Genomic DNA, 26,560 nt, shown 5'->3' on the forward strand with positions numbered 1-26,560 from the left:
ACGAGGTTCTACACAAATGTAACACACTACGGGAAACACACATGTGCAACACACATGCAGGAAAAGAAAGTCAGAATTTCCAGGGAGCTTCTGTTTTCATTCTTCCTTTTTATTTTTGGTGCTGGCAACTGAATCTCTAGGTCAAGTGTCTTTTCCTACCTGTGGATTGAGAAGATCTTTTCATTGTAGGGTTCCGTGTGAACTGAGTGTTGCGGTGGCTGGGAGAGAGGTACGCTCAGGACTAGGGGGCTCCTGAACACAGAAAAGGGTCAGCGGACCCAAGAGTAAACATGACTCAGAGCATTAAGAACAGCTAAGCTTTCTCTTCCATTCTATTATGTAACGACTCAAAATACAAATGCTAATAGTGTATGTTATAATCCATCAATCACAAGTATTTCACAAAGCACAAAGGATTTCTGCACTCAGTCACAAAAATTCAGTCTGGTAATAGAGACATACACAAAGAAACAAGTGATAACAAAGAATGCAAAAATATAATTAATATATAAAATAAAATTCATTACATGAAATATACATAAAATATAATTATATAAAATATGATACACTTTTTTCCTATTTCATGGGAAGTGTCAGAATTTATTTGTAAACAAATTTGAACAAGTAGTTGATTCTGAAGTCACTTTAGTATTTCAAATCCTCGTGTCGACATTTTAATGGTGAATAGCTAAGGTCTCTGTGTTCAGAGTCGAGGGAAGTATGTAAACGTAAGGCTAGGCGGCACCCAAATAGCTATTCCAAGCTAAATTCACCAGGTGCTCATGTCCCAACCCCAGAACAAGTCTGATATAGGAAGCTGGAAGTAAAGAAGATTACAGAGAGAGAGGCACACACATCACTTGTCACTTGAAATAAGGGACGAGAAACAAAAGCTATAAAAAGCAAGGACACCCTCCTGTTGGATACTCTGAAAGACTTATTCCTAGTGCAAAAAAGCCATTCACAGTTGTGGTTTTCAACCAGAAAAACTGCTACCTATAATATCATTTATCAAAATGTTTTTCAAAGAGAGGTTTTACATATTATTTTTTGTTTTGAGACAGGCTTTCACTATGCAGTTCAAGCTGGCCTTGAACTCGCTTTGTAGCCCAGGCTGGCCTTGATCTTGCAGCTGTCTTCCTGCCTCAGCCTCCCCAGTGCTGGGATTACGAGCAGGTGCCACCATGCCTGGATAGAGGTTTTATATCTGTGTAGTAAAGCAACAACATATGCTTAGGAATCTAGCCCAACTTCTGGGAAAGTTGTTTCTAAGTTCGCTTGTAAGTAAAAGTCGTACATTTTCAGAGTATGCTATTAAATCAGTGTACTAGAGCCAGCAGGAGATATCTGTACCGTGAAGAGCAGCACTGGATCAAGGGAGGGTCTATATTTCTGCAAGGTCAGATGGGATGAGAGAAAGGCTTCATAAAGAAAGCAGAAAAAAATCAAACATCATGAAAACAAGAAAAGAGCAATCTTCAAGAGGCAGGGAGGACATAAATGCAACCAGGGAGGGCTAACCAAAGTTCTGGGGAAAGTTAGGTATGATGGCACAGGCCTGCAGCCCCAGCGCTTGGGAGGCAGACACAGGATTGCTGTGAGTCTGAGGACAATGTGGACTACAAAGTGAGTTCAAAGTGAGACCCTGTCTCAGAGAAAAATAAAATTCTGGTAAAATTCTGGGGAAGAAGAAACAATGCTGATTTACAGGGCTAGGCTAAATGTATTTCTTCAAAATGTTGAAGTCTATACATGAAGCTTTTAAATCATAGCAATTCTCACCGGGTGGTGCAGCCTGTAATCCCAGCACTCAGGAGGCTGAGCCAGGAGGATCGCTCTGAGTTCAAGGTCAGCCTGAGCTACACAGTTAAGAGCTCCCAAAAAGAGAAAAAAAAAAAATCATAGTAATTCTTGTTTAGTTGGACAGTACTCGACCGTATTTCAACAAAATCTTTCATTGTGTCTAATGTAGTTATATTTCATTTTGAACTTTGCTCTTCAAACTTTTTATATAAAAAGGTTTTTTATTTACCTAAGGTGCTTTTTACTGGTAACAGAAAAATTTAAGTTCTCTTCATGTCTAGCTGGCAGTTGTGTCAGTATATGTTTTTTTCCAGAGACAATGTATGAATATTCATTGAGAGAGAGGAAAAAAAGATCCTCTATCTCAAATTTTATATCCTAAGGACAACTCACTGGTCCCCTATCCAACCTAAAATATCTACAGAAGCTGTAACTGAGTTCCTGGCAACACCACTGAATTGTCTGACTCAATTCTCTAAGTGGAAGTAAGTTACTTTTAAAAAATTTTTCATAGTATTTTTTCTTTGTTAGATATAGATAATGTATCTTATTGAGGACTAAACCCAAGACTTGCACACTGAGCTACATCCTCAGGCTTTTTTTTGTACGTACTGACTTTGAAACAAGATTCTGCTAAATCACTAAACTGCCTGGGTGGGGATCAAACTTGCAATCCTACCTCAGTCTCTCGGAGTTAGTGGGATTATAATGTAAGCCACCACATTGGGCTCAAGTTCTTTTCTTTTCTTTTTTTTTTGTCGTATTTTTCAGACAGGGTCTCGCTATGCAGTTCAGGCAGGCCTTGAGCTCACTTTGTAGCCCAGGCTGGTCTCGAACTCTCAACAATCTTCCCACCTCAGCCTCCCCAGTGCTGGGATTACAGGTGTGAGCCACTAGGCGCGGCTCCCAAGTTATTTTCTTTCTTTGTTTTTGTTTTTTGGAGACAAGGTCTGGCTATGTAGTTCAGACTGCCCTTGAACTCACTTTGTAGTACAGGCTGGCCTCAAACTTATGGTAATCATCTTGCCTCAGCCTCCCAAATATGCTGGGATTACAGGAATGCCCCACCATGTCCGGCCCTCAGGTTATTTTCTTAGTTGTCAAAAATAACAAGCTATGGGCTGTAATTTTGAAATGCTCTAAGGTTACGCTGGACCCAAACAGAGCTGATCTTTCACAATGGCCACAGGATGGAGGCTGCTTTTCCCAGTGTGGGGCAGCCAGCGGCTGTAACAAAGTTGTCAGTCTCAGGCAGCAGCAAGAGCTAAGAACTCAGTCTCATTCCCTGCTATAGAGCGTACAGCTTGCCTAGCAGCTTCTTCTCCAACTAGTTGGTTACTAGTCTAAATTGGTAACTTTTGACTTAAGTAGCTGGGAAATACTTAAAGAAAAGAAAGGGGTTTAGTTCAGCAGCACAAGTGCCTGCCTGGCAAGAGTGAGGTCATGAGTTAGATCTCAGTACAAAAAAAAAAAAAAAAAAAAAAAAAAAAAAAAACCCAGCCAAAAAACAAAGAGAACCCCAAGATTTTTATGGACACTGGGTGTGTTCTAATACAAGTTTTGGGTTGGAATTGGAATGCTATGGAATTGGTACAACTCCATCTTCCTTATAGAAGCAGTTAAAAGCTGAGCATGGTGGTGCATTCCTGTAATCCTAGCATTTGGGAGGCTGAGGCAGGAGGATAGCTGCACATTTGACAGCAGCCTGGGCTACAAAGTGAGCCCAAGATCAGCCTGAACTGCATAGTGAGACCTTGTCTCAAAAAGCAAGAGAAAAAAAAAAAAAAAAAAAAAAAAAATGAAGAAGCAGTTAAAAACAATGAAAAAAACCCAGGCCCAATGGTGCCTGCATCTAGTCCCAAATACTCAGGAGGCTGAGGCAGGAAAGTTCCTTAACTCACAAATTTGAAACCCACCAGAAACCTTAGTGACATCTTGTCTAAGAAAGAAAAAAAGAAAAAGATGAGGGGAATCCCTGTAATAACTCTTTACATAGAACTAGATTAGAAAGGAACTTAAATTACCCAAAAATAGGAATGTGAAGAATGAGAGTTCCAAGATACTCCTTATAAAAAGAAAAAAAAAAGATACTCCTTGTATCTTCAGCAACAACAAAGACCACAACCATAATCCTGAGAACCCCAGATACAATACAAATTGAAATTTATTAGAAGATTAAAGAGGAAGAAGGAAACTCAGCAGGCGACTTCTGAATATAAGAAATAAAAGTGGAATAGTGGGAGAAACATACCTGTAAGGCCAACACTGTGGAATCTGAGGCAAGACTGTGGGTTTGAGGCCAGCCTGGTTAAAAAGGAGCTCAAAGCCAGCCTGGGCTATAAGGTAAGACCCTGTCTCAAAAACAAAAAACAAAAACAAAAAGAAAAAAAACAAAGAAAAGAAATGAAAAGACAAGACATAGTGGTATATACCTGTAATCCCAGTTACTTAGTAGGCAGTAGGAGTACAAATTTGAGGCCACAAAGGAAACTAAAGAGACACAATCATAAACCAGGCATGGTGGCTCATGCCTATAATCCCAGCAACTCAGGAGGCTGACGCAGGAGGATCATTGCGAGATCCAGACCAACTTGGGCTACAAAGTGAACTCAAGGCCAGCCTGAACTGCATAGAGAGACCCTGTCTCAAAAAGATGAGAAAAAGAAAGAGGCACAATCACAAAAAAAATTTTAAAAATAAAAATTAAAATGAGGCGGGGGTTTAGTGGCATAAGCGCCTGCCTGGCAAGTGTGAGGTCGTGAGTTCAATCCCAGGCACCAAAATAAATAAATAAATAAATAAATAAATAAATAAAATAAAACAGTTAGGAATGTAGATTAAGGCTCCCAGGATTCATTCCCAGCACTACCAAAAAGAAAATGTGGAAGTGGGAATATAGTTTCTCCTTTAAAAATATATAGAACACACATGTACCTGCAACCCTAGCACTCAGGAAGATTGCAAATTCAAGTCCAGACTGATCAACTCACTGACTTGGTCAGATATTGTTTTAAAATAAAAAAATGAAAATAGGACTGGGGAGTAGCTCAGTTTAGAAAGCCTTGGGTTCGCTTCCTCAGGACAGCAAAACTCAATCAATCAGTCAATCACTCACTCAAATCAAACAAACTAGGAGTCGCCTGTCACAAAATAAAAAGGGGATGAGCTCAGTGACAGAGTGATCACTTAGCATGTGTGAGAACTTGGGTTCAATCCTCAGTACTGTAAAAATAAACAGACAGAAAATTTGAAAAATAAAGGAAACAATAAATATTGTAAGAATACCTCTTGACATGGCTGGGCATGGTGGCACACACCTGTATCCCAGCCTCCTCAGGAGGCTGAGGCAGGAGGATCGCAGTGAGTTTGAGGAGGCTGAGGCAGGAGGATCGCAGTGAGTTTGAGGTCAGCCTGGGCTACACAGTGAGTTCAAGGCCAGCCTGAACTACACAGCAAGACCATCTTGAAAAACCAAAAAAAAAAAAACCCACAAAAACAAATAAACGAAATGAAAAGAATACCGCTTGCTATAGAATATAATTTTTAGGTCTATTATATTATTTTTTTTCCACTTGTGATTTTGACTATTAAATTATTTAAAACAATGCCATCTTCCCAAAGAAAGCTCTGTGTCTCACTGAAGTATTTCCTATAAAATACCACACGTTTGATGGCATTTCTTTCCTAACATGGAAGAAGCACTAAAAAGATAAAACAAAACAGTGCTAACCAGCTGAGACCCTCCTTCAGCAGTAAGTCTGGAAAGAGAAGAAAGATTGGCCACAAATGTCCTCAGAGCACCTAACGAACAAGCAACTCAATGAGCACGACAACCCGGGGCTTCCTTTATACCAATCACCCTTCCCCAGCAACTAACCCTAACCCTAACCCTAACCCTAACCCTAACCCTAACCCTAACCCAGCAACTTCCATAGATCCCAGGTTGTGGGTCTTGATTCAAGGGGAAAAGGCTGCCAGAAGTCACCCTCTCAGGGACCCTCAAGCCTGGCCTCACCCCCACACCCACCTCATCATCGCTGTCCGAGGTCTCCGAGTCTGACGAGGCTGCAGGCTGGCTCACAGGAGGCTCCTTCTCCTCAGAGTCACTCCGTTTCCGTTTTGCCAGGGACAGCAGCTCCTGATGGGGCAAAAATGGTAGTATCAGCTTTGTTCAGCAAAGAATAATACAATGTCCACCTTCCCGGATCTTTTCTCCATCTTCGTACTTTCAATTGAAAGACACTGTCATGAGCAGACAAAGTGCCAGTATTCCTGGGCGCTAAAAATCTGCTTCAGTGTTCAATGTGGTGGTTCACGCCTGCTATTTAGCTTAAGGCAAAGATTCACAAATTCAAGGCAAGTCTGGCCAATTTAGCAAGATCCTGTTTCAAAATTTAAAAACTAAAAAGGCGTGGGGATACATCTCAGTGTTCTCTCAGTTCAATACCAAATACTGCTAAAAAGAAAGAGTTACAAAAATCTGCCCCTTGCATCCACGTCTGCTTTGGGTGGCACACCCATAACCCAGGCTCCTGGAGCACTGAGGCAGGAAGGCAACTGATCAAGACCCTTCTCAAAATAAAAAGTAGTTCAGTGACAGAGTTCTTGCCTGGCATGAGTAAGACTCCGCGTTGAATCCTTAAACCCTCTAAAACAAAGCTGAACTGAGGTTACTCCCAAACTGTCACCAACTCTCTCTAAACTACAAAAATATTCAGTCAGGACTGCTGAGAATCATGCTTACCACAGTTAATTTGCTCACTGTTTGAACTGAGATATAACTAATATTCCAAGGTCTCAGATTGTATTTTTTGGTAATTGGTGTTTCTGAGCTGTTCTGAAGCTTACAATCTGTAAGTTTCTATGACCAGGCATGGTGCCACACACCTGTAACCCCAGTACTCAAGAGGCTGAGACAGGACGACTTCAAGTGCAATGCCATCCTGGGCTACATAGTGAGTTCAAGGCCAATCTGAATTACACGGTAAGAACCTATCTCAAAACAAACAAACCCTAAGGTTCTGAGGTAATTTTATATTTTCAATGCTTAAGTCAGGAAAAAACTATGTCTATGTCTAGTGTTTAGCCCATGGTCTGACAAGATGCAATAGATGTGCTGGCCATTCTATCCATATACTAATTTGATAGCCCAACGCTCCTTTTTTCCCCATGTCTGCCTGTCCTCGTGGTTTACATGAGATTAGAAAGGAAGAAAATGTGACACTGAAGGAGTCATGGCTATCACCAGATTCCACTGTCACAAAGGTTCCTGACCTTTATTTCTTCCTACTCAGTTTAGTGACAACTGCAACAGCTGGGTATTGTGGGGCATGTCTGTAATCCCAGCACTCATGAGGCAGGAGAATTGCCATGCGTTTAAGGCCAGCTTGAGCTATATAGCAAAAGCCTGTCTTAAAACAAGACAAAACAAAACAACAACAAAAACTGCAACAAAAGGCTATTTCCTCTGCTAACACCAATACTGGCCCACAACTGTGCCAAGCACTTTTTTCTCAGCACCCACATTTACTCTTCCAAGCAGCCTACAGTAAGTATCCTCATCACTGCCATCTATAGACAGAGACATCAGAGAGCGGGTTAGGCTGGGACTGGCCTAGGAACACAGCTAGCACAGGAGAGAGTCAGGATCTGCAGCTAAGCAGGTGGAATCCTGTCTCTTAATCCAGTCATGATTTGCTAGTCTAAAACTGTTTCCTTTGTGCCAGAAAAGTATAACTAATAAATACCAGCAGTATCCCTTGAAGATGGTGGTGTTAAGCAATTATAGGTCAAGTGACAAAGTGGATTGTAAAATAACAGATTGCTACACTGTATCTGTTTTCTTCTCCAGGCTCTATTTCAGGAACACCCTCCTTCCTGGGCCAGAAGGAGAAAATGACCTTCTCATATTAAATAGCTGGCACCCTTCTTCATGAGCAGCCATGAAATGCTACTCTTCTTCTGCTGGGAAGCTAGCACATCAGCTTGCTGGAAACACAAGAACACTCTCCGTCATGTCGAACAGTAATTTCTGTAGACCGAATTGGAATTATAGCAATAATGTTTTTCTGGTTTTTCAAAACTTGAGCTATAACTTCCACATAGCATATTTTATCACTTCTAATAGATGTGATTGACAAATACATAGTTTAACTTCTCCCACAAGATGCAGAGCAGTTCCACACCACCCCCTAGATTCCTCCATTCTCCTTATGACCTGCTGGTAACCACCACCCTACTTCCTGTCCCTGTAGATCTGCCTGTTGTGGACTGACACAGAGATGGAACCATAGTCTGTAGCCTTTTGGGTCTGGCTTCTTCATTCCCTATAACACACCTGAGATTAATCCACACTGTAGCATGTGTCAGTAGCTTGTCCAGCTTTACTGCTCAGTAGTATTCCGCTATATGGATGCACCACAGTGTTTGCTAGCTGGAAAGCATTTAGGTTGTTTCCATGTTGGGATGATTTTGTGTGCATAAATTCTTTCTTTTTGAGACAAGGTCTCACTATGAAGTTCGGCTTGGCCTCCTACTCACAGCAAACCTCCTGTCTCAGCCTCCCACGTTCTAGGATTAAAGGTGTGCAACATCATGCCTGGCCATAAACAGGTTTTCATGTAAATACAAGTTTTCTTTTCACTTCAGTAAATACCTAGGGATTGGTGAGGTGTATGGTATTTTGTGGATGGCCTTTGCTATTACCTTTTCTCCCCAGGTTACCTTAGCGCAAATTTACCAAAATTAGGAATGTCGGCAAGCAGTCTCTCCCTGACCCCTTGAAGCCCACAAATGCAAATGCTTTAGGATCTGCTGCAATACCAATTCATTATAACAGAAATTTGGACATTCTCTTAGAGTGGTTTGAATATGGCTTGTCCCTTTGAATTCATTCAGCAGTCTCATTTAATGGTATAAAAAAAAAGTGGGTTCGCAAGTGATGCATACCTGTAACTCTGCCTGGCCACAGAGCAAGCTCAAAGCCAGCCTAAGTTACGCAGGAAGACCTTGTCTCAAAAGCAAAAACAAACAAAACAGCTGAAAACATAAACTGACAGGGCTGGGGATTTAGCTCAGCGGCATAAGCACCTGCCTTGCAAGCAGGCGGTCGTGAGTTCGATCCCTGGATCCCTGGTACCGATAAAAAGGAAAAAGACCAAAAAAATAAAAAATAAAAAATCATAACCTGACTATGGCATCCAGAGGTTGGGCTTAAGAGAGCCGTTAGATTATTAGGTTACTAGGATAGAGTCCCCATACAATTGAACCCGGTGACTTCATAAGAGATAAACACACACAGAGATGCACATGAGCTCTCACCATGATGTAACATAGCCAGAACCCATGACACACTGTTGGTCTTTGAGCCTCCAAAACTATGAGTTAAATATACTTTTTCTCTTAATAAAAATATCCCATTTCATTAGCCAGAAGTAGTGGTACATAACTGTAATACCACCACTATGGGAGGTTGAAGCTAGACAGTTGCAAGATCCACCTAGCCTGGGGAGAGTAGTGACTTAGCAAAACTCTGTCTCAAAATAAAAAATAAAAAGAGCTGGTGACTTAACTCCATGCAAAGGCCCTGGGTTCAATCCTCAATATTTCAATAAATAAATAAATTATCCTACTTCATTAATGTAGTGAAAAGCTGATTAATATATTTCTCAATCGAAACCTTTCCTGAAATATTAAATACATTCAGTAAATATCAATTAGAAATTACTGTAACTAGCTGGGTGTGGTGGTGCATGCCTGTATTCCCAGCACTCAGGAGGCTGAGGCAGGAAGATTGCCATGAATTCAAGGCCAGCCTGCAGTTACTTCATAGTGAGATCCTCTGTCAAAAAGATTTTTTAAAAAAAGTTGCTATAACTAGTGCTTACTTTAGCAGCACATACAATAAAAGTTACTGCAACTAGAAGCACGGTGACACATGCTTATAATCCCAGCTACTCAGGAGGCTAAGGCAGGAGGTTCTCAATTAAGACCTTATCTCGGGGCTGGGGATTTAACTCAGCGGCATAAGTGCCTGCCTTACAAGCAAGCAGTCGTGAGTTCGATCCCTGGTACCGGTAAAAACGAAAAAGACAAAAAAAAAAAAAAAAAAAAAAAAAAAGACCTTATCTCAAAATAAAAAAGATGCAGCTTAGTGGTAAGAGTGCATGGAGGAAGCCCTTGGTTTAAGCCTCAGTATTAAAAAAAGAAAATAAACTGTGGTAGCCTCCTATTGTGCCAGCACTTCTTAAAAATTACTAAAACTAAACCTGGATTCTGGCACAGGCCTATAATCCCAAACTGGGGAGGTCTACATAGGAGCATTGGGAGTTTGAGGCCAACTTGTACTATGTAGTGGGAGACCCTGTCTCAAGAAAAAGAAAACAGCCAGGAATTTAGCTTAGCGGTATAAGCTCCTGCCTTGCAATCACACAGTTGTGAGTCTGATCCCCAGTACCAAAAAAAAAAAAAAAAAAAAAAAAAAAAAGGAAATAGAGAAATTTCTGTCTAGTATTAGGACATTAGTAATGCCTACTGGTTAAGAGGGTCCACGGTACCCTAAGAATCTTACAAACAGGTCTCCTTCATCAACAAACTGTACCTGATACACAGCCTCTCTTCTGCGCTACAGTAAATACCATACTAACTCTGCAAGGGACCAGCAGAGACCTTCTTCACGCTGAGGAGACGGGGAGATGTCCTTGCAGGTTCTGAGAGCTACAGGAAGTCACTGAGAGAACTCCTGGGGGGGCCACTCTTTCTAGTTTGGTGTTTTATTCCAGAACAGCTGGACACACCAAGGTATAGTGGAAATGTAGGCAAACCACTGGGAGATTAGTCAGGGGTGATCTACCCTGCACTGCACCCCGGAGAGCTGGGAGACTGGTGCAGGCACAGGCACAGACCCAGCTGCAGCCCTCACAGTTCCTTGAACCATGCTGTGCTGGGAGAACAGATCTCTTGTGTTCAGTGAGTCCCTCTCACTGCCTATCCTGATCTTCATCCCATCCACTGCAAACCTTTCCCACTTATCTTCCCATTTCTTTAGGGGAATGGAGTGTGGGATACCGGCGTAATAGATCAAAATTAAACTAAACTAAAGTGTTTCTATTTTTTGAGACAGGGTCATACCATGCAGTCCAGGCTGGCCTTGAACACACTGTAGAATCCAAGATGGCCTAAAACTTGCAGTGATCCTCCTGCCTGAATCACACACCCAACTTGAACTAAAACTTTGTTTAAAGTAACGTCAGTGCCCACATACTACAGGGAAGGCTGTGTGGCAGTGTCATGGCTGGGTTCTAGGGCTGTCTCATTAACATTTCTTAGGAACCATATTGAAACTACACAGGCAGAAGTGAGGCCCAAAAACAAAGGGAAGACAAATAAAGCACTTATGAATAAAACTCCAGAGTTTTACATCTAGATATCATGCTAAATTCTTTCTCATTTATTCCACAAATGTAACTAACATAAGTAATAACCACCAGCTTGGGCAACTTGACATCCTGGTTTGCTCAGCACTGTCTTGGTTTTGTTTTGTTTTGTTTTTTTCTTATCACTACTGGGGATCGAACTCACGACCACGTGTTTGTAAGGCAGGCGCTTATGCCGCCGAGCTAAATCCCCATCCCTACTGTCTTGGTTTTGGCACACAAAGTCCTATGGTCTGGCAAGCTCCTCAGCCCAGGGAAGCTGGGCCGCTGCTCTCCTTACAGCCATGCCCACGGTGTGCCAAGTGATGGCAGGGAATAGTGAGGGAGGATACGTGGGTCCTTGGCCTCACAATATTTCAAATCAAGAGTGAGAGAGAGATGATAAAATGAGCCAGGAAACAACACGTTCCAGATAATGACAGATACCACGAAGGAAGCAGATCAAGTGGACAGGGCCCATCTCCAGTAGGTCAAGTAAGGGAGGCTGTGGGGAGAACTTGCAGAGGGAAGGGGAGCGCAGTGCTCTGGACAGAGTCCTCCAGACAGGACAGTGAGAGCTAGTGTAGCTAGCAACAGTGTGGCTCAAGGAACTGGAAGGGCAGCAGCGTGACTGGAGCTTGGCACAGAGTGGAGCGCGGGGCGAGCTGGGCAGTGAGAACCACACCATTCTGAGGTTCCCCACCAGGGCTGTGCATGGGCTTTGTCTAATGGCAGTGGAAGGCTATCAGATGGTCTGAAGCAGGGGTATTTAGAGTACTCTGAAGCCATGCACAGTGGCACCTGTATTCCCAGCACTCAGGAGGCTGAGGCAGAAAGAATGCTGAGAGTTCAAGACAGCCAGGGCTTCTTCATAGTGAGTGCAAGGGATAGTCCAGAATACATTGCAAGACCCTGTCTCAAAAAGAAAGGAGCACTCAGGCTGATAGAGGAAGACTAGACAAGAGGGGTCTGGATGGAAACACGGAGTGACAAGGAATGTATAGAAGTCTCAGCAGCGTGGACAGCACCTTGGGCAAGGTGTGTAGCCTCAGGGTTAGGGTACAGTGGGAAGCCCTGAGAGGTGGTGAGGAAAGTCTGATAATTCAAGTTTCCTTGTTTTTTTTTTTTAAATCGGTACCAGGGATCGAACTCACGACCATGTGCTTGCAAGGCAGGCACTTATGCCGCTGAGCTAAATCCTCAGCCCCTCCTTGTTTATTTTTTGTAGTACCTGGCCTGAACACAGGATCTTATGTACATTAGGCAAGTGCTCTAGTGCTGACTGACACTCCTAGCCCTTTTTATTTTTAAGATACAGTCACAGTAAATTAACCAAGGTTATCCCTCCAACTTGTGAACTTTCTGCCTCAGCTTCAAGTACAGTACATGGGCTTATAGGCATGCACTATGTGCCCAGTTTATGAAGTTCTGAATTTGAGATGTTCACTTATATTCTTCCTTTCACATAGTAATTATTGGTGAAAGAATATGTTCCAACAATGGACACTGGTTAAGTTTGTTTTGTTTTGTTGTTTGTCTTTCTGAGACAGAGTCTCATTATGCAGTTCAGGTTGGCTTGAACTTACTTTGTAGTTCAGGCTGGCCTCAAACTCAGAAATCCTCCTGCTTCAGTCTCCCCAGTGCTAGGATCACAGGTGTGTGCCACCACACACAGTAGATACAGGTTAATTTTAAAGAGTTAAGAAGAGAGCTATTATGTGTACACACAGTCTGCCAAAAAATATATACATACTTTAGCAGTTTGCCATACTGAAGCTATGTCCTCAAGCTAATGGCTATTACCACTGTGAGTACCGCTTGCAGAAGATAAAGGTAACTTGTACTAATCTCATGATATCTCAATATATTTAGTATTAAAAATTTATATAAGTTTTTCTTTACCTGATGTATACATTAGTTTCTGACAGACTATATTTGTGGCACAAAAAGTTATTTCTACACTGTTAGGATTGCTTTAACAAGCATGTACTATTTTTAATAGCAATAGGAATAAAGTGATACTGGACATGGTGGCTGGGACATGCCTGTAATCCCACCTATTCAGAAGGCTGAGGCAGGAGGAACACAAGTTTGAGGACATCATGAGCAACTCAGCGAGACTTGTCTCAAGATGAAATTTAAAAAGAACCAGAGATACAGCTCATAACAGAGGATTTGCCTAACATGTGTCAAGGCCTGAGTCTGATCTCTAGTGCTGGAAAAAGAAAAAAAGAAAAAAACACACACACACACACACACACACACACACACACACACAAAGCATCAAAATAATAATCCTTCTGAACAAAAATACTTCTGAAGCAGTAATTCTAAAGTGACAGTATAAGAATTCTTTAAATTTCACACTAAATTTGGAAATTTTCCCTCAAGTTTCCAGCGAAGTAATTATAACTACAGATGAAAACACTCAATTATAGAAATGCCCAAATGTTGCAGAACTGATAAAAGCTGGATTTTTAATCGTTTTTAAGACAAGACCTCACTCCGTAACCCAGGCTGACTGACCTCACTCACAGTCCTCCTGCTTCAGCCTCCTAAGTAGCTGGGGTCAGCAGTGCTCTCAACTCACATAACACTAAAGCTGCATAAAAATTAAAAGGGAAAGATCCCACCACTCTTACTTGTTTTTCTTAGCTCCTTCCTCCTAATACACTTTCTAACACAAATGTCTACTCTCTAGAGAGGGCTATCAGTGTTACAGTAGAAGGGCTGGAGTAGCCTACCTTACTTCTACAAGTAATCCCACTGTAACCAGGCTAGAAGCTGCATCGTGGGTAAACCAAGTAGCGCCTGCTTTCTCAACCAGGACTTCTGTGCCTACTGAGGGTCAGGAAGGCATGGTTTCCAGCTCCCAGCCTGATGTCTCCACTTGACTGTCTCATGGATACTTTAAACTTTACACATTCAAGACTGAACTCATGGCACTCTCCTTCCAGCTTTATCTTTGTCCAGATTCCCATCTCCTGGCCACCCTTACACTTCCTTTTTTTCAGCCAGCATCCAGTCATCAAGCCCTTGTGCAGCTGAACCACGGGGTATCCTGGCTGTAACCACCACACCACTCCAAGCTGCCCTTTACTCGACAAGTGTTGGCAGGTGTCTGCTGCATGTGGGGTGCTGTTCCAGAGCCAGGACACTGTAGTGAACCACCATTCTGCCCTCCTGGGATATCCACTCCAGTAGAACATGCGTCTCACCAGACTCCTCTACATGTCAACTAACAAACGCCCACTCCTGTTACCTTCCACAGAACAGCCTGGATGGGCTTCTAAAAGGCAACTATGAAAACCAGGCATGGTGGCACATATCTGCAGTGGTACCTACTCAATGAGCTGAGGCAAGAGGATTGCTTGCTTGAGCTCAGGAGTTAAAGGTTAGCCTGGGCAATAGAGCAAGATTCTCTTACCAAAAACAAAACAAAACGAAACAAAACAAAAAAGGCAAATCTGAAAATTCTTCTGGCTTAAAATCCTTCAATGGAGGTCAGGGATATAGCTCAGTGGCATAAGCACCTGCCTGGCCAGTGCAAGGTCCTGAGTTTGATTCCTGGTACCTGCCCCAGCCAAGTTTCTTCGATGGCTCTTACTGCCTTCAGTATAAAGTCCAAGTCCTTAACGTTGCCAACATGGTCCTATCAGTGGCTCTGAAATGTTTTCTGAGCCAAGGATATAGCTCAGAGGCATAAGTGCCTGCCTGGCAAGTACAAGGTCCTGAGTTCGATTCTTGGTACCAAAAAAATATTTTTTTCTGTAGCTGGGTGTGGCGGTGCAAGCCTATAATCCCAGCTCCCTGAGAGACTGTTGAGGAAGAAGAATCCCGAGTTTGCTTAGGCAACATAGCAAGACTATCTCAAAATAAAAAATAAAACGGCTGAGGATGCAGTTCAGTATAAATGCCCCAGCCCAGGTTCAACTTCCAGTACCACAAGAATAAAAACAAAACTTTTTCCTAAACCCAGCTCACACTAAGATCAACTGTACTTCATGCCCACACATACACGTACACAGAAGCATAAAACGTAAGTTTTATGAAACAATACTTATCTTTGTAATGTGTAACACCCTTGATGTTTTCTATTCAATTTTTTTCCATGATACTGGGGATTGAACTTAGGATCTTTACACTTAGCTACATTCTTAGCTTTTTAAAAATCTTTTGTTTTAGGGGCTGGGGATTTAGCTCAGCGGCATAAGCACCTGCCTTGCAAGCAGGCGGTCGTGAGTTTGATCCCTGGTACCGATAAAAAAAAAGAAAAAAAATCTTTTGTTTTGAGACAAGGTCTTCCTGAGTTGCACACACTGGGTTCAAATTTGTAATCCTCTTGCCTCAGCCTCACAGAGAGCTGAGATTAGGGGCAGCTGCCACCACACCGGCTCAATTCATTTTTATTTTTAATGCTGGCTGCAATTCACTAAACTGGACCTCTCTGTTCTCAAAGGATCCAAACAAGATCTACCTCTACAGTGTCATTTGTACTATTCTCTCCAGCTAACTGTGTTCCTGTCACTGTGGGCCTCTTTCAGTTTCAGTGTTAGGTCCTTCCTGCCCCATTTCTTTTGCATATGTGGTCCCTCTACCATGAACACACTAACACCCTCCCATTTATTCCTGAGACTACTAATCTTTTCCTTAAATCTCATCCGGCTCTCAGTTTAAATGTCATTCTCATCAGGCTAGTACAGCACTCCTGGTCACATCCTTACAATATACTCGCTCTTCTTTGACAGCCTATAGCACAATTTTCAGGAAATAACTCTGAGTGCCCCCACACACACTGTGGGCCTCTTTAAGGCCCAGACTACTTCCATTTTATTTTCCCACTACCCCAGCACTTCTGCTGAAACATGACAATCTCTACCTCTAAAAAACATTCATATATACCACAATACAACCTGCATTTGAAGATGGGTTTTGTATCTTTCCTAGAAGGCTTCTTCTTAAAGCCCCATAGGTCTTGCTTTTCCCTAATCATTTCTAAAGAAAAGGCAAGTAGAATCAGCAAGTTAGATCAACCCAGATGCGACATTATCATATAAATAAAAACTTTACAAATTAACAGTAACACCCCTCAGAAAATCACTATAAATTTCAAAAACTGCTTTAACCCCAAGATGCCTGTATCAATGAGAAGCACAATCTTTAAGTTTCTTAAGTTTCATGGAGAAGGCTTATGGAAGGATGCTTTATAACAATGAAATCTCTTATATATAATGTTTTTTAAGGGGGGTCCTTGAAACTATTGATGAGGCTTACTCTTGGACAAATTTAATTACTGCTACTTTAAGTAGGTGTGTGGAGAAAGTAGCCATGATAACATATCCATTTCCTTCTCTTTTTTCTTGGAACAAGGTCTTACTATATAGTTCACATTGGCCTTGGACTTGCTGTGCAGCTAGCCTCCAACTTGTAATCCTCTTGCCTCAGCCTCCTAAAATGCTGGATTTACAGGCAGGTGCCACCATGCTTGGCAACCATAATCACCCATGTATGTATGTTATATATATTCATTTATTTAGCAGTCTTGGAGATTGATTTCAGAGCCTTTGCACTGAGCTACATCCCTATTACTTTGAGACATGATGTCGCTAAGTTGCAAAATTGCCCAGAATGGGCTCAAAATAGTTACTATTGTCTTGCTTCAGTCTCCCAGAGTAGCAGAATTATAGGCCTATGCCACTATGTCCAGCTCATAATCACTAAATAAGACAGGAAGCTACATGTTGGTGCAAATTTGTAATCCCAGCACTTTGAGAGGCTGAGGTAGGAAGACAGCCAGGGGAAATTAACCAATTAGTGAGACCCTGTCTCAAAATAAAAAATTAAAAAAGAGCTGCAGATGCAGGTCAGTGTGAAAGCCTTGGGCTCAACCTTCAGTACCTGAAAAAAATTAAATAAAACAAAGCATTCTACGAGGAAAAAAAAAAAAAAAAAAAGAACAGATTTAAAAAATGGAAACAACGGGAAGAGATCTAGCTCCTCGGCATAAGCATCTGCCTGGCAAGCATAGGTCATGAGCCTAATCCCCAGTACTGAAATAAATTAAAATAAAATAAATAAAAATAAAAATGGAAACAAATACTATGCCTTCTGAAGATGTTAAAAAAAAAAAGGAAACAAAGCTTTTGTAAATAAGAGCAAGAGGGAATGAAGGGAAGGGCGAGAAATAGGGGGAAAAAACAAAATATATCATATGTAGATACAAATTTGCTGTGACAAATATACCAATAAAATTTCTAAAACACAAATAAAATAAAGCATTCCAGTGTACATACTGCTCAATTTTTTTATGAGTAAATTTTTATATATACTGAACTGTTTCCTTTATGACCTCAAGCACTTTTTTTTTTTTTTTTTAAAACAGGGTCTCACTATATAATACAGACTGGCCTGGAACTTACTATGTAGCCCAGGCTGGCCTTGAACTTGCAGCAATCCTCCTGAGCATTGAAATTACAGGCGAACATGACCACCACACTCGGCACTTTTCATTCTATAGGATGCACTGCATAAAGAGTGACACATTATCTCAATCCAAGACACGGTAAGGTAAAGCCTCAGACTCTTGAGATTATGCTTATTCTCAATAGGCAACAATGGTAAATACTTTGCAATCTAAAAGTGTTGAAGCATGGGTGATATAAAAACATGTCATATGCTAAAATAAAATCCTTCCAATTCTTGAATTAAGGTCTGTGTTTACATGGGAGGCTGAGGCAGTTGGATCACTTTGAGTTTGAGGCCTGCCTGAACTATATAAGAATAAGACTCTGTCTCAAAAAAAATTTTTTTTAAAAATTGGAGTTTAAAAACTTTTGAGAATTAAGACACATTTCAACTACTCCAAGTTAACTATATATTTCTTCCAAATAAAAAGAAGAAGAAGAAAAAAAAAAGAACAAGCAGGGCATAGTGGCGTTTGCTTGTAATCTCACTGCTTAAGAGGCCTAGGCAGAAGAACTGCTGGGAGCTATGGGCTACATAGTGAGTTCAAGGCCAGCCTGAGCTACATGGCAAGCTCTGGTTTCTAAAACAACAACAACAATAATGATAATGATAATAACTTTAAAAAACATCTTTAGGGGCTGACAGCTGAGACACAGAGCATGTTCTCAACATGAAAGAGGTGATAGATTTGATCCTAGTACCAAAAAAAAAAATAAAAATAAAAAGCATCCCACAGGTTAAATTGTTCCAGAGATTCAGAACCAGCATTTTACCCCTTTAAGCATCCCTGTGGCTTACTGGTTATGCATGTGCCCTTAAATGGGACGTACTATGACAGATGAGAAGCTATTTTTCTCTCCCTTTAAAATACCTAGAATGTCTTACAGATTGTAGCCTGCATACAGATTGTAGCCTCAGTGATCAACATCAGTCATAATACCTGGGCTGGACCTGTTACAAATGCTAAGGTCAAGGCTCTCTATCCTCTGAGGTCCGATTCTGGAGGTCTGATAGAGGAGCCACAGACCTCACCTTCCTAGCCTACATTTAAATAAGCAATCTAAGCAGCCTCTGCCACTAGGGTCCTTCCCCATCCACAGGGAAAAACTAGGCCAGAAGGCTCACCCTTCTCATCCCTAATAAGGACTAAGTTGGATTTCTGACATAATGGCTTGGATGCCCATCTGGAAAAAGGGCATCCAAGGTGCCTGAGTTATTAAATGGTGTCACTTTCACACTGGATACCTGTCGATGGTTTGCTCTTTCCACAAGGACCACACACTCCCAGTCACCAAGTTCAATATAAACCTCAACAAAGACTCAGAACCTGATAGAGCAGCCCAAGGAATCTTGGTCAGAAAAACCCAGAATGTATTGAGTATTCTGACAATTCCAAAGATCCTAAAGTTATGCTGACAGTGAACTTCTGCTAATGGCCTCTGGTGAACACATCAAGAGAGCAGAGATCTTGCTTTTTGATTCCTCTAAGAACCTGGTATTGTACTGAACAGACAACAGAACACACTGAGGTCCCTATGAAGTTGTACAAGGAGAGGGACCTTTGATTTGATAACGAGAGTATCACTGAAGCCAGGCATACCGATGCATGTCTGTAATCCTGGTATTCAGAAGGCTGAGGCAGGAGGATTGCAAGTTGGAGGACAACCTGAGCTACACAGCAAATTCAAGGCCAGCTTGAACTAAACCTAGTGAGACCCTTTCTCAAAGAAAGTGTGCCACCAAATAGTTGAAGAAAACTTGAAATTGCTATTAAAATGGACTGGAACTAGAGTACTTACAAATTTAATATTAATTTCTCTTTATGAATATATATTTAGAATTAGATTAAAGCTGCAATCCCCTATTGTTCCCACTTTGGAAAATCTCTTGTAGTTCAAGTAAAATATCTCTACCACCTACAAAAGGACTCCATCCATTTCACTCTTCAGCAATCTGGAACTAAAGGCAAATTATTTGCAGCTTAGTTTGTTCACATTAGGAAGAGATGTCTTCAGAGTGTTTTATCAAAGTCCCAAATAATCTTTTTAAATGATGTCCCGCTTTCTTCTCAACTGTTCACTGTACTTTAAAATACAAATTCTAGCAACATGGAAAATGCGCATGAGGCATTATTCTCATTTTGCAGTCTAAAAAAGTTAGAGGCTAAAGGGGCTGGGGATTTAGCTTAGCGGCACAAGCACCTGCCTTGCAAGCAGGCAGTCGTGAGTTTGATCCCCTCCCCCCCCAAAAAAGTTAGAGGCTAGCAGACTAAACTTGGTAAAGAAAAAAAAAAAAAAGAGCACACGTCTTTTACTTGTGCAGATTTGGGTTAAATTCCATCACTTACTATACTAAAATTTTCCTTAATTTCCATTTTCCGCTGTGTAAAACAGGGAAATGATTCCAACTTCACCATCATTTGAAAACTTGACAGTATAAATAAAGCACTTAATTAAGGTGTTAAGTTCACCCCAAGCACTATGTAAATGACAGCTGATGCTATCAGAAACACTTACCCCTATATATCAAAGTATAGTAAACACTGGATTCCAAGCTGATGTGATGGCACATGCCTGTAATCTCAGCACTCAGGAGGCTGAAGCAGGATGGATCATCAAGAGTCTAAGGCCAGTAGTTGAGGCCAACCTGGACTACATAGTGAGTTCAAGGACAGCCTGAATTATACAGTGAGACAACAAAACAAAACACCAAGAAACTATTCCAATCTTCTTACCAGTCTAAAATTCTCCCCGCCAGTCTAAAATTACCTTATCAAGAGCCAGGGATATAGCTTAGTAGTACGGTTCCTGCCTGGCAACTGCAAGGTCCTGAATTCAATTTCCAGTACCAAAAATAAATAAATAAAATTACCTTATCAAAGAAACTTTTACAATCAAGAATATACTTTTGGCTGGGTATAGTTATGCATGCATGTAATTTCAGCACTTGGGAAGCAGAGGAAAGAGAACTGCCCAAAGTCTGATGTCAGCCTAGGCTATGTGAATTTAAGGGCAGACTAAACTTCACGGTGAGACCCTGTCTCAAAAATAAACATTTTACACACACACACACACACACACACACACACACACAGAGGCATGGGGTGCACACTAAAATCCCAACATTGACAGGAAGATTGCTCCTAACAGGGCTAACAGGGAGTCTGACACGAGTTCAAGGCCAGCCTGGGCAACCTAGTTTAAGGGCAGCCTGAACTACATAGCAAGACCCAGTCTGAAAACACAAAAGAAAGTAAGACTATATTGTTGTAAATTTCAGAAGCCTTTCAACAGAATATTTTCAACTTAGTCTTTTAATTTCTATCCCAAAACAAAGTTTCTATCTCTTGAAAGTCTTCCACTGGCCCTACCGCCATTTTTAGAAAGGTCTTCTTTAACACTTTCCCAGTACTTCTTTCTTTAATAATTCTCCCTTTTCATGTCCTAATACTTAGGTCTGAGACCTCTGGCCTAGTATAAAAACCATGAAGAAGCCATTTATACAAAGCTTTATAGGTTGTAAATGCTTGTGGCATTTATTCTTACAAACGTTTGATCCTTTCAATTGTCCAATTAGATACAGAAGGCTAATGCTTTATCTAATTTTACATCTAAGATCCAATATACATAGCTGGAAAGCAGCATAAGCCCAGTTTAGCACCCTAATTTTCAGATTCTGAATTCAATACTCTTTCAATCCAACTTATAAAGTTACTAAATCTCATATATTTTTTCTTTGTATCATTTCTTATTAAATACTTAAGAAATCACCTTTATATCTCCTAGTATCATTGGAGTACTGTTACAGAGGACAGCTTCCTACCTACACTAATTTTTAAAGTATATACACATATCAAGCTATCCCAGGATACTAAGGCCCTAAGTTACTTTCACTGCTCCCTGCACAATCTTCAAACGAGAATGAATTCCAGGATGTTGCATCAAAAAGGTCCAGCGGCCAGGACTCCAATCCCCCCAAGCCGCCCCACAGTTCCTCCAGTATCTGCCTCCTTTCCTCCTTGCAAGAGACTGCGTATGTGTTTTGGCCTGACGTCCCAACGGGAACCCATCTCAACCACAAACGACCCTAGTCGCCAAAGACACTCGTGCCCACACAGCATGGCAGGAGCTCCTCGGAACACTTACGATTGCCTTCCTCCCTGTACACACCTAGTCTAAAAACTTCATCCTTCTGGGTTCTCGCCCTCCCAAGGCCCCAGCTCACCCCTGCATCACCTCCAAGTCCTCCCGGCCTCCACAGTTGGTGGGCGACACTTCCTACCTTTCAGGGCCTGGATCTCCAGGCCTGCGGCCCGCCGCAAGGAGCTGGCCCAGCAGATCGCGGCCCCTCCGGGACCCCAGGGCCGAGGCCCATCAGTGCGGTCCCTGCCCCGCCTCCCGGCCCAAGGCGCCAAGTCCTCCAGGATCCGTCTCCAGGCTGGGCCCGGGCTCCGACGGCCTCGGATGGCAAGGGGAAGACAAGAAGGCAGCTGTGGCAAAGGCCAGGGCGCGGACCCGGCCGGGCGCTCAGGCCAGAGGGCTCCGGGCCCGGCCGGCTCCGGTCCCGCGGCCCGGACTCAGCCTCCCGCTCTGCCGGCCCGCGCCTCCGCGGCCTGGCCCCCACCTGATCCAGGTTCTCATCGCTGCCGCTGTCCTCCGTGTCTGAGTCGATCACAACGCGGCCTTTCCGTTTCTTGACCATGGTGGTCCCCTGGCTCCCACGCCGGACGCCGCCCGGACTCCCCTCTTGCCCGCCTGCCAGTGGGACCGCCACTGCCGCCGCCACCGCCGCCGCTCGACCCACACAAAGGCGACCGCGCATGCGCGCTCCGCTCCGCCCCTGGCTCCGCCCCCTGCCCGCCGCCAGCAGTTCGCTGGGCGCTCCGCCCTGCTCCACCCCCGTCGTAGCGTGGGGCTGGGCCACGCGCCCGGGGTTCCCAGCCCCGGAAGTGTCGTTAGGTAGGCTCCCGGCGAGTCCCGGACTGCGGCTGAGACACCCTGGGTCTGCTCTGAGGAGCTCCAGGTATCTTCAGATGCCCGAGACCGACAGAGTGTGGCGACCAACCTCAAGGACTGTCCACGTGGAAGACACCTGTCACCGAACCTTGCTGGGGGCATCATTGAAGGATGGGGCCTGCCTACCTGAGTTGTGCAAGTGACAGCTGAGCTGGGGCCGTAACAATGCATTTGAGATGCCCAAAAAAAGTGTGCAAGGGTTTTCCCAGTAGAAAACAGCGTGGAGAAAAGCTCACTGATAAGGGAGGTTAGTTCGATCACCAGCCCTAAAAAATAAACCCGGAGAGAGCATCGGATTGATGATTGGTCAGGGAACCAAATTCGTTGTAGCTGGAGCATCCTGTGTAGTATGGAGTGAGTTGATGAGACTGGGGAAGTCGCAGCAGCCACATTATTGAGAGCTTAGTAAACTTATTAAGGAGTTTGAACTTTAGTATTTAGATATTTAAAATTCAGGAACGATGTAATTAAAAAATTTAAAAGGATTACCCTGGCCACCTTGGGACTAATGTATTAGAACAACAAGAGATTAAAGCGAAGGAGACCACTTGGGCTGTCAGATGTCTTAAGAGCAAGAAATAATGATGTCCCGAATTAAGAAAGACAGTAGAAATGGAGAGAAGTGAATGGATTGTTGATAATTTGGAAGGTCGAACCCACAGGGTTTGGATTCGTTCAAGCAGGAAAGGCAAGGCTCCAAGTAGGAATAATGTTGAAATTGTGTATTGACCGCTTCCATCCATTACAGTTGCTCACTTCTCTAAGTGAGTTACTACTCGGGATTGAACCCAAGATCTTCCTACTGAACTACATCCCTAACTTTTTTATTTTTTGTTTTGATTTTCTTTATGATTTTTATTGCATGTATTTTTTTTTTTTTGTCTTTTTCCTTTTTATTGGTACCGGGGATCAAACTCACAACTGCCTGCTTGCAAGGCAGGCGCTTATGCCGCTGAGCTAAATCTCCAGCCCCTATTGCATGTATTAGTACGTATTTGCAGTTCATATTGATTACACTCCTCATGAGGAGTTGGTACTTATCCTTAACACATCCTAATCCTTTTTTTTTTTTTTTTTTTTGTCTTTTTGAGACAGGGTCTCCCTGTGCAGTTCAGGCTGGCCTTGAGCTCACTTTGTAGCCTAGGCTGGTCTTGAACTTGAAAGGAGCCTCCTGCCTCAGCCTCCCCAGTGCTGGGATTACAGGCATGAGCCACCACGCCCGGCTACACATCCTAATTCTTTTTACATCTTTTTTCCTTTCCTACTCACCTTGCGTCTCTTGGTCTTCTTCTCATTTGCAAAATATTTATCTCCAAGTTATCTACTATATATATTTTATTTTAGTGTTTTGTTTTTTGAGACAGGGTTTCCCTTTGTAGTCTATGTTACACAGTTTGGAATTATAGGCATTTATTTTACTCTTTTTTTAAATTTTTTTTTTTGTCTTTTTTTCGTTTTTATCGGTACCAGGGATGGAACTCACGACTGCCTGTTTGCAAGGCAGGCACTTATGCCGCTGAGCTAAATCCCCGGCCCCTTAGCAATTTTTTTTTTTTTTTTGTGCTGGGGATTGAACTCATGACCTCACATTTGCCAAGCAGGCACTTATGCCACTGAGCTAAATCCCAGGCCTATTTTACTCTTTAATTTATATATACTTTAGATTTTTCATATAAGAGAAGCCATGTAATATTTAAGCTCTGTGTCTGATTTATTTTACCTAATATTACAGTCTCAAGGGCATCTATTTTCCTACAGATGATTGAAATTTATCCTTATTCACAGAAGAGTAGTGTTCCTTTTTGTATAAATACATATCACATTTAAACTGGGAGTGGTGGTGCATGCTTGTAAACTCAGCACTTGACAGGATAAGGCAGGAAGACTGCTGCAAGTTCAAGGCCAGCCCATGTCTACACAGTGAGTTCAAGGCCAGCCTGAACTACATAGTGACACTCTGTCTCAAAAAAAATTATAAGCAAATAGATTTTTTTATCTGTTCACCTGTTGATGGACATTTGGGCTGCTTCCAAGATTTAGCTATTATGAGATGTGCTGCTGTAAACATGTATGCCAGTATCACTGTAATATGATGCCTTTAACTTTTAAAAAAATTTACTTTTTTTTTTTTTTTTTTTGAGACAGGGTCTCTCTATGCAGTTTGGACAGGCCTTGAGCTCACTTTGTAGCCCAGGCTGGTCTGGAACTCACAATGATCTTCCTGCCTCCCGAGTGCTGGGATTACAGGCATGAGCCACCACAGCCGGCTAAAATTTACCCTTTTTTTATGGTGCTGGTCATTGGACCCAGGCCTTTGTACATGCTAGGCAAGTGAGCTATATCCACCAGTCCCAATCTTTAAGTTTTTAATATCTTTTTTTTTTTTTGGTCTTTTTTCATTTTTATCGGTACCAGGGATCAAACTCACGACTGCCTGCTTGCAAGGCAGGCGCTTATGCCACTGAGCTAAATCCCCAGCCCCTAGTTTTTAATATCTTAATATCTTTTGGAAAGATAATCTAGAAGGGGAATTGCTAAGTGAAATTGTTTCTTTTTTCTTTTTGAAACAAGATTTCTCTATGCAGTTCATGCTGGCCTTGAACTTACTTTGTAGCCTGGGCAGACCATGAATTTGCAGCTACCCTCCAGCCTCAGGCTCCTGAGTGTTGGGATTAGAGGCATGGGCCACCATACACAGGGGTAAAATGAAATTTCTATTTTTAGTTTTAGAGGATTCTCCATACCAATTTTTATAGTGGTTGCATGCTAATTTACACTCCTGCCAACAGTGTAAAAATTTCCTTTTCCCTACACAACCTCATTAGCATTTGTTATTATTTGATTTATTGATCATGGCAGTTCTTTCTGGAATGAGATGGAACCTCAATGTTGTTTTAATTCTCTAGTGATCAGCTATATTGAACATTTTTTTCATGTATTTAATTTTACTACTTCTGAGGAGTGTCTTCATTTCCATTGTCCATTTTTGATTGGGTTTTTTATTTTGGGGCTCTAATTTTTTTTTCGTTCTTTATATATTCCAGATGTTGGTCCTCTGTCAGAAATGGCTGACAAAAAAACTTTTTCCCCATTTTGTAGGTCATCTCTTAACTCTGCTGGTTATTTTCTTTACTGGACAGAAGCTTTTTAATTTGTTAAAATCCCATTTGTTGACTTTAATGTTATTTATCATGCAGTTGGATTCTATTCAGAAAGTCCTCGCCAATGCCTAATGTCATTGAGAGCTTTGCCTATTTGATCTCCTACCAGACTGTTTCTGTTTGAATATTTAGATCTTTGATCCATTTTTATTTTATTTTATTACATGGTAAGAGATATCAGCCTACCTCATAGAGAGTCAATTTTCTCAGCTTACTTTTTAATTTTGAGATTTCTTACTAAGTCTCTAAGTTGCCCAGGTTGGGCTCACACTTAACATTTCTCCTGCCTCAGCCTCCTGGAATGCTAGGATTACAGGTATGTGCCACCAATCCTGGCTCAATCTTTTTTATTTTTTATTTTGAGACAGGACCTTGCTAAGTCACTTAAACTGGCCTCAGACTTAGCATTTGCCCTGCCTCAACCTCTGGAGTAGCTGGGATTAAGATGTGTGTCACTCCACTCAATTTCTCTGAGCTTTTAAAACTCATTCCTAAACCATCTGTGTTGGTAGTTCTGGCTTTTGTGTTTTGTTTTAAACTTCATGTGTGCGATAGAGGTTTTTTGTTTTTTTTTTTTTAATCCTTTTAAGATCCATTGAGTAAGGGGCCGGGGATTTAGCTCAGCAGCAGCATAAGCGCCTACCTTGCAATCAGACAGTCGTGAGTTCGATCCCTGGTACCGATAAACACGAAACGGAAAAAA

The 26,560-nt window shown here is 42.1% G+C and overlaps 1 protein-coding gene across 1 annotated transcript in view; it reads right to left on the reverse strand.

The window, feature by feature from the left end:
- Rtf1 (RTF1 homolog, Paf1/RNA polymerase II complex component) overlaps positions 1-22,524 on the reverse strand; it is a 54,691-nt gene extending 32,167 nt beyond the window's left edge. Inside the window, exons 1-2 of the mRNA XM_003475432.5 lie at positions 22,305-22,524; positions 5,831-5,941 (exon numbers count right to left, since the gene is read on the reverse strand). Of these exons, the coding sequence (XP_003475480.3) occupies positions 5,831-5,941; positions 22,305-22,502 (309 nt within the window). The 5' untranslated portion in view covers positions 22,503-22,524. The remainder of the gene's footprint in view (positions 1-5,830; positions 5,942-22,304) is intronic.
- Between the last annotated feature and the right edge of the window lie 4,036 nt (positions 22,525-26,560).

The sequence above is a fragment of the Cavia porcellus genome, unplaced genomic scaffold (assembly GCF_034190915.1).
Source record: "Cavia porcellus strain 051 isolate PalLab524CR breed Dunkin Hartley unplaced genomic scaffold, mCavPor4.1 scaffold_6, whole genome shotgun sequence".
NCBI classification, from domain to species: Eukaryota; Metazoa; Chordata; class Mammalia; order Rodentia; family Caviidae; genus Cavia; species Cavia porcellus.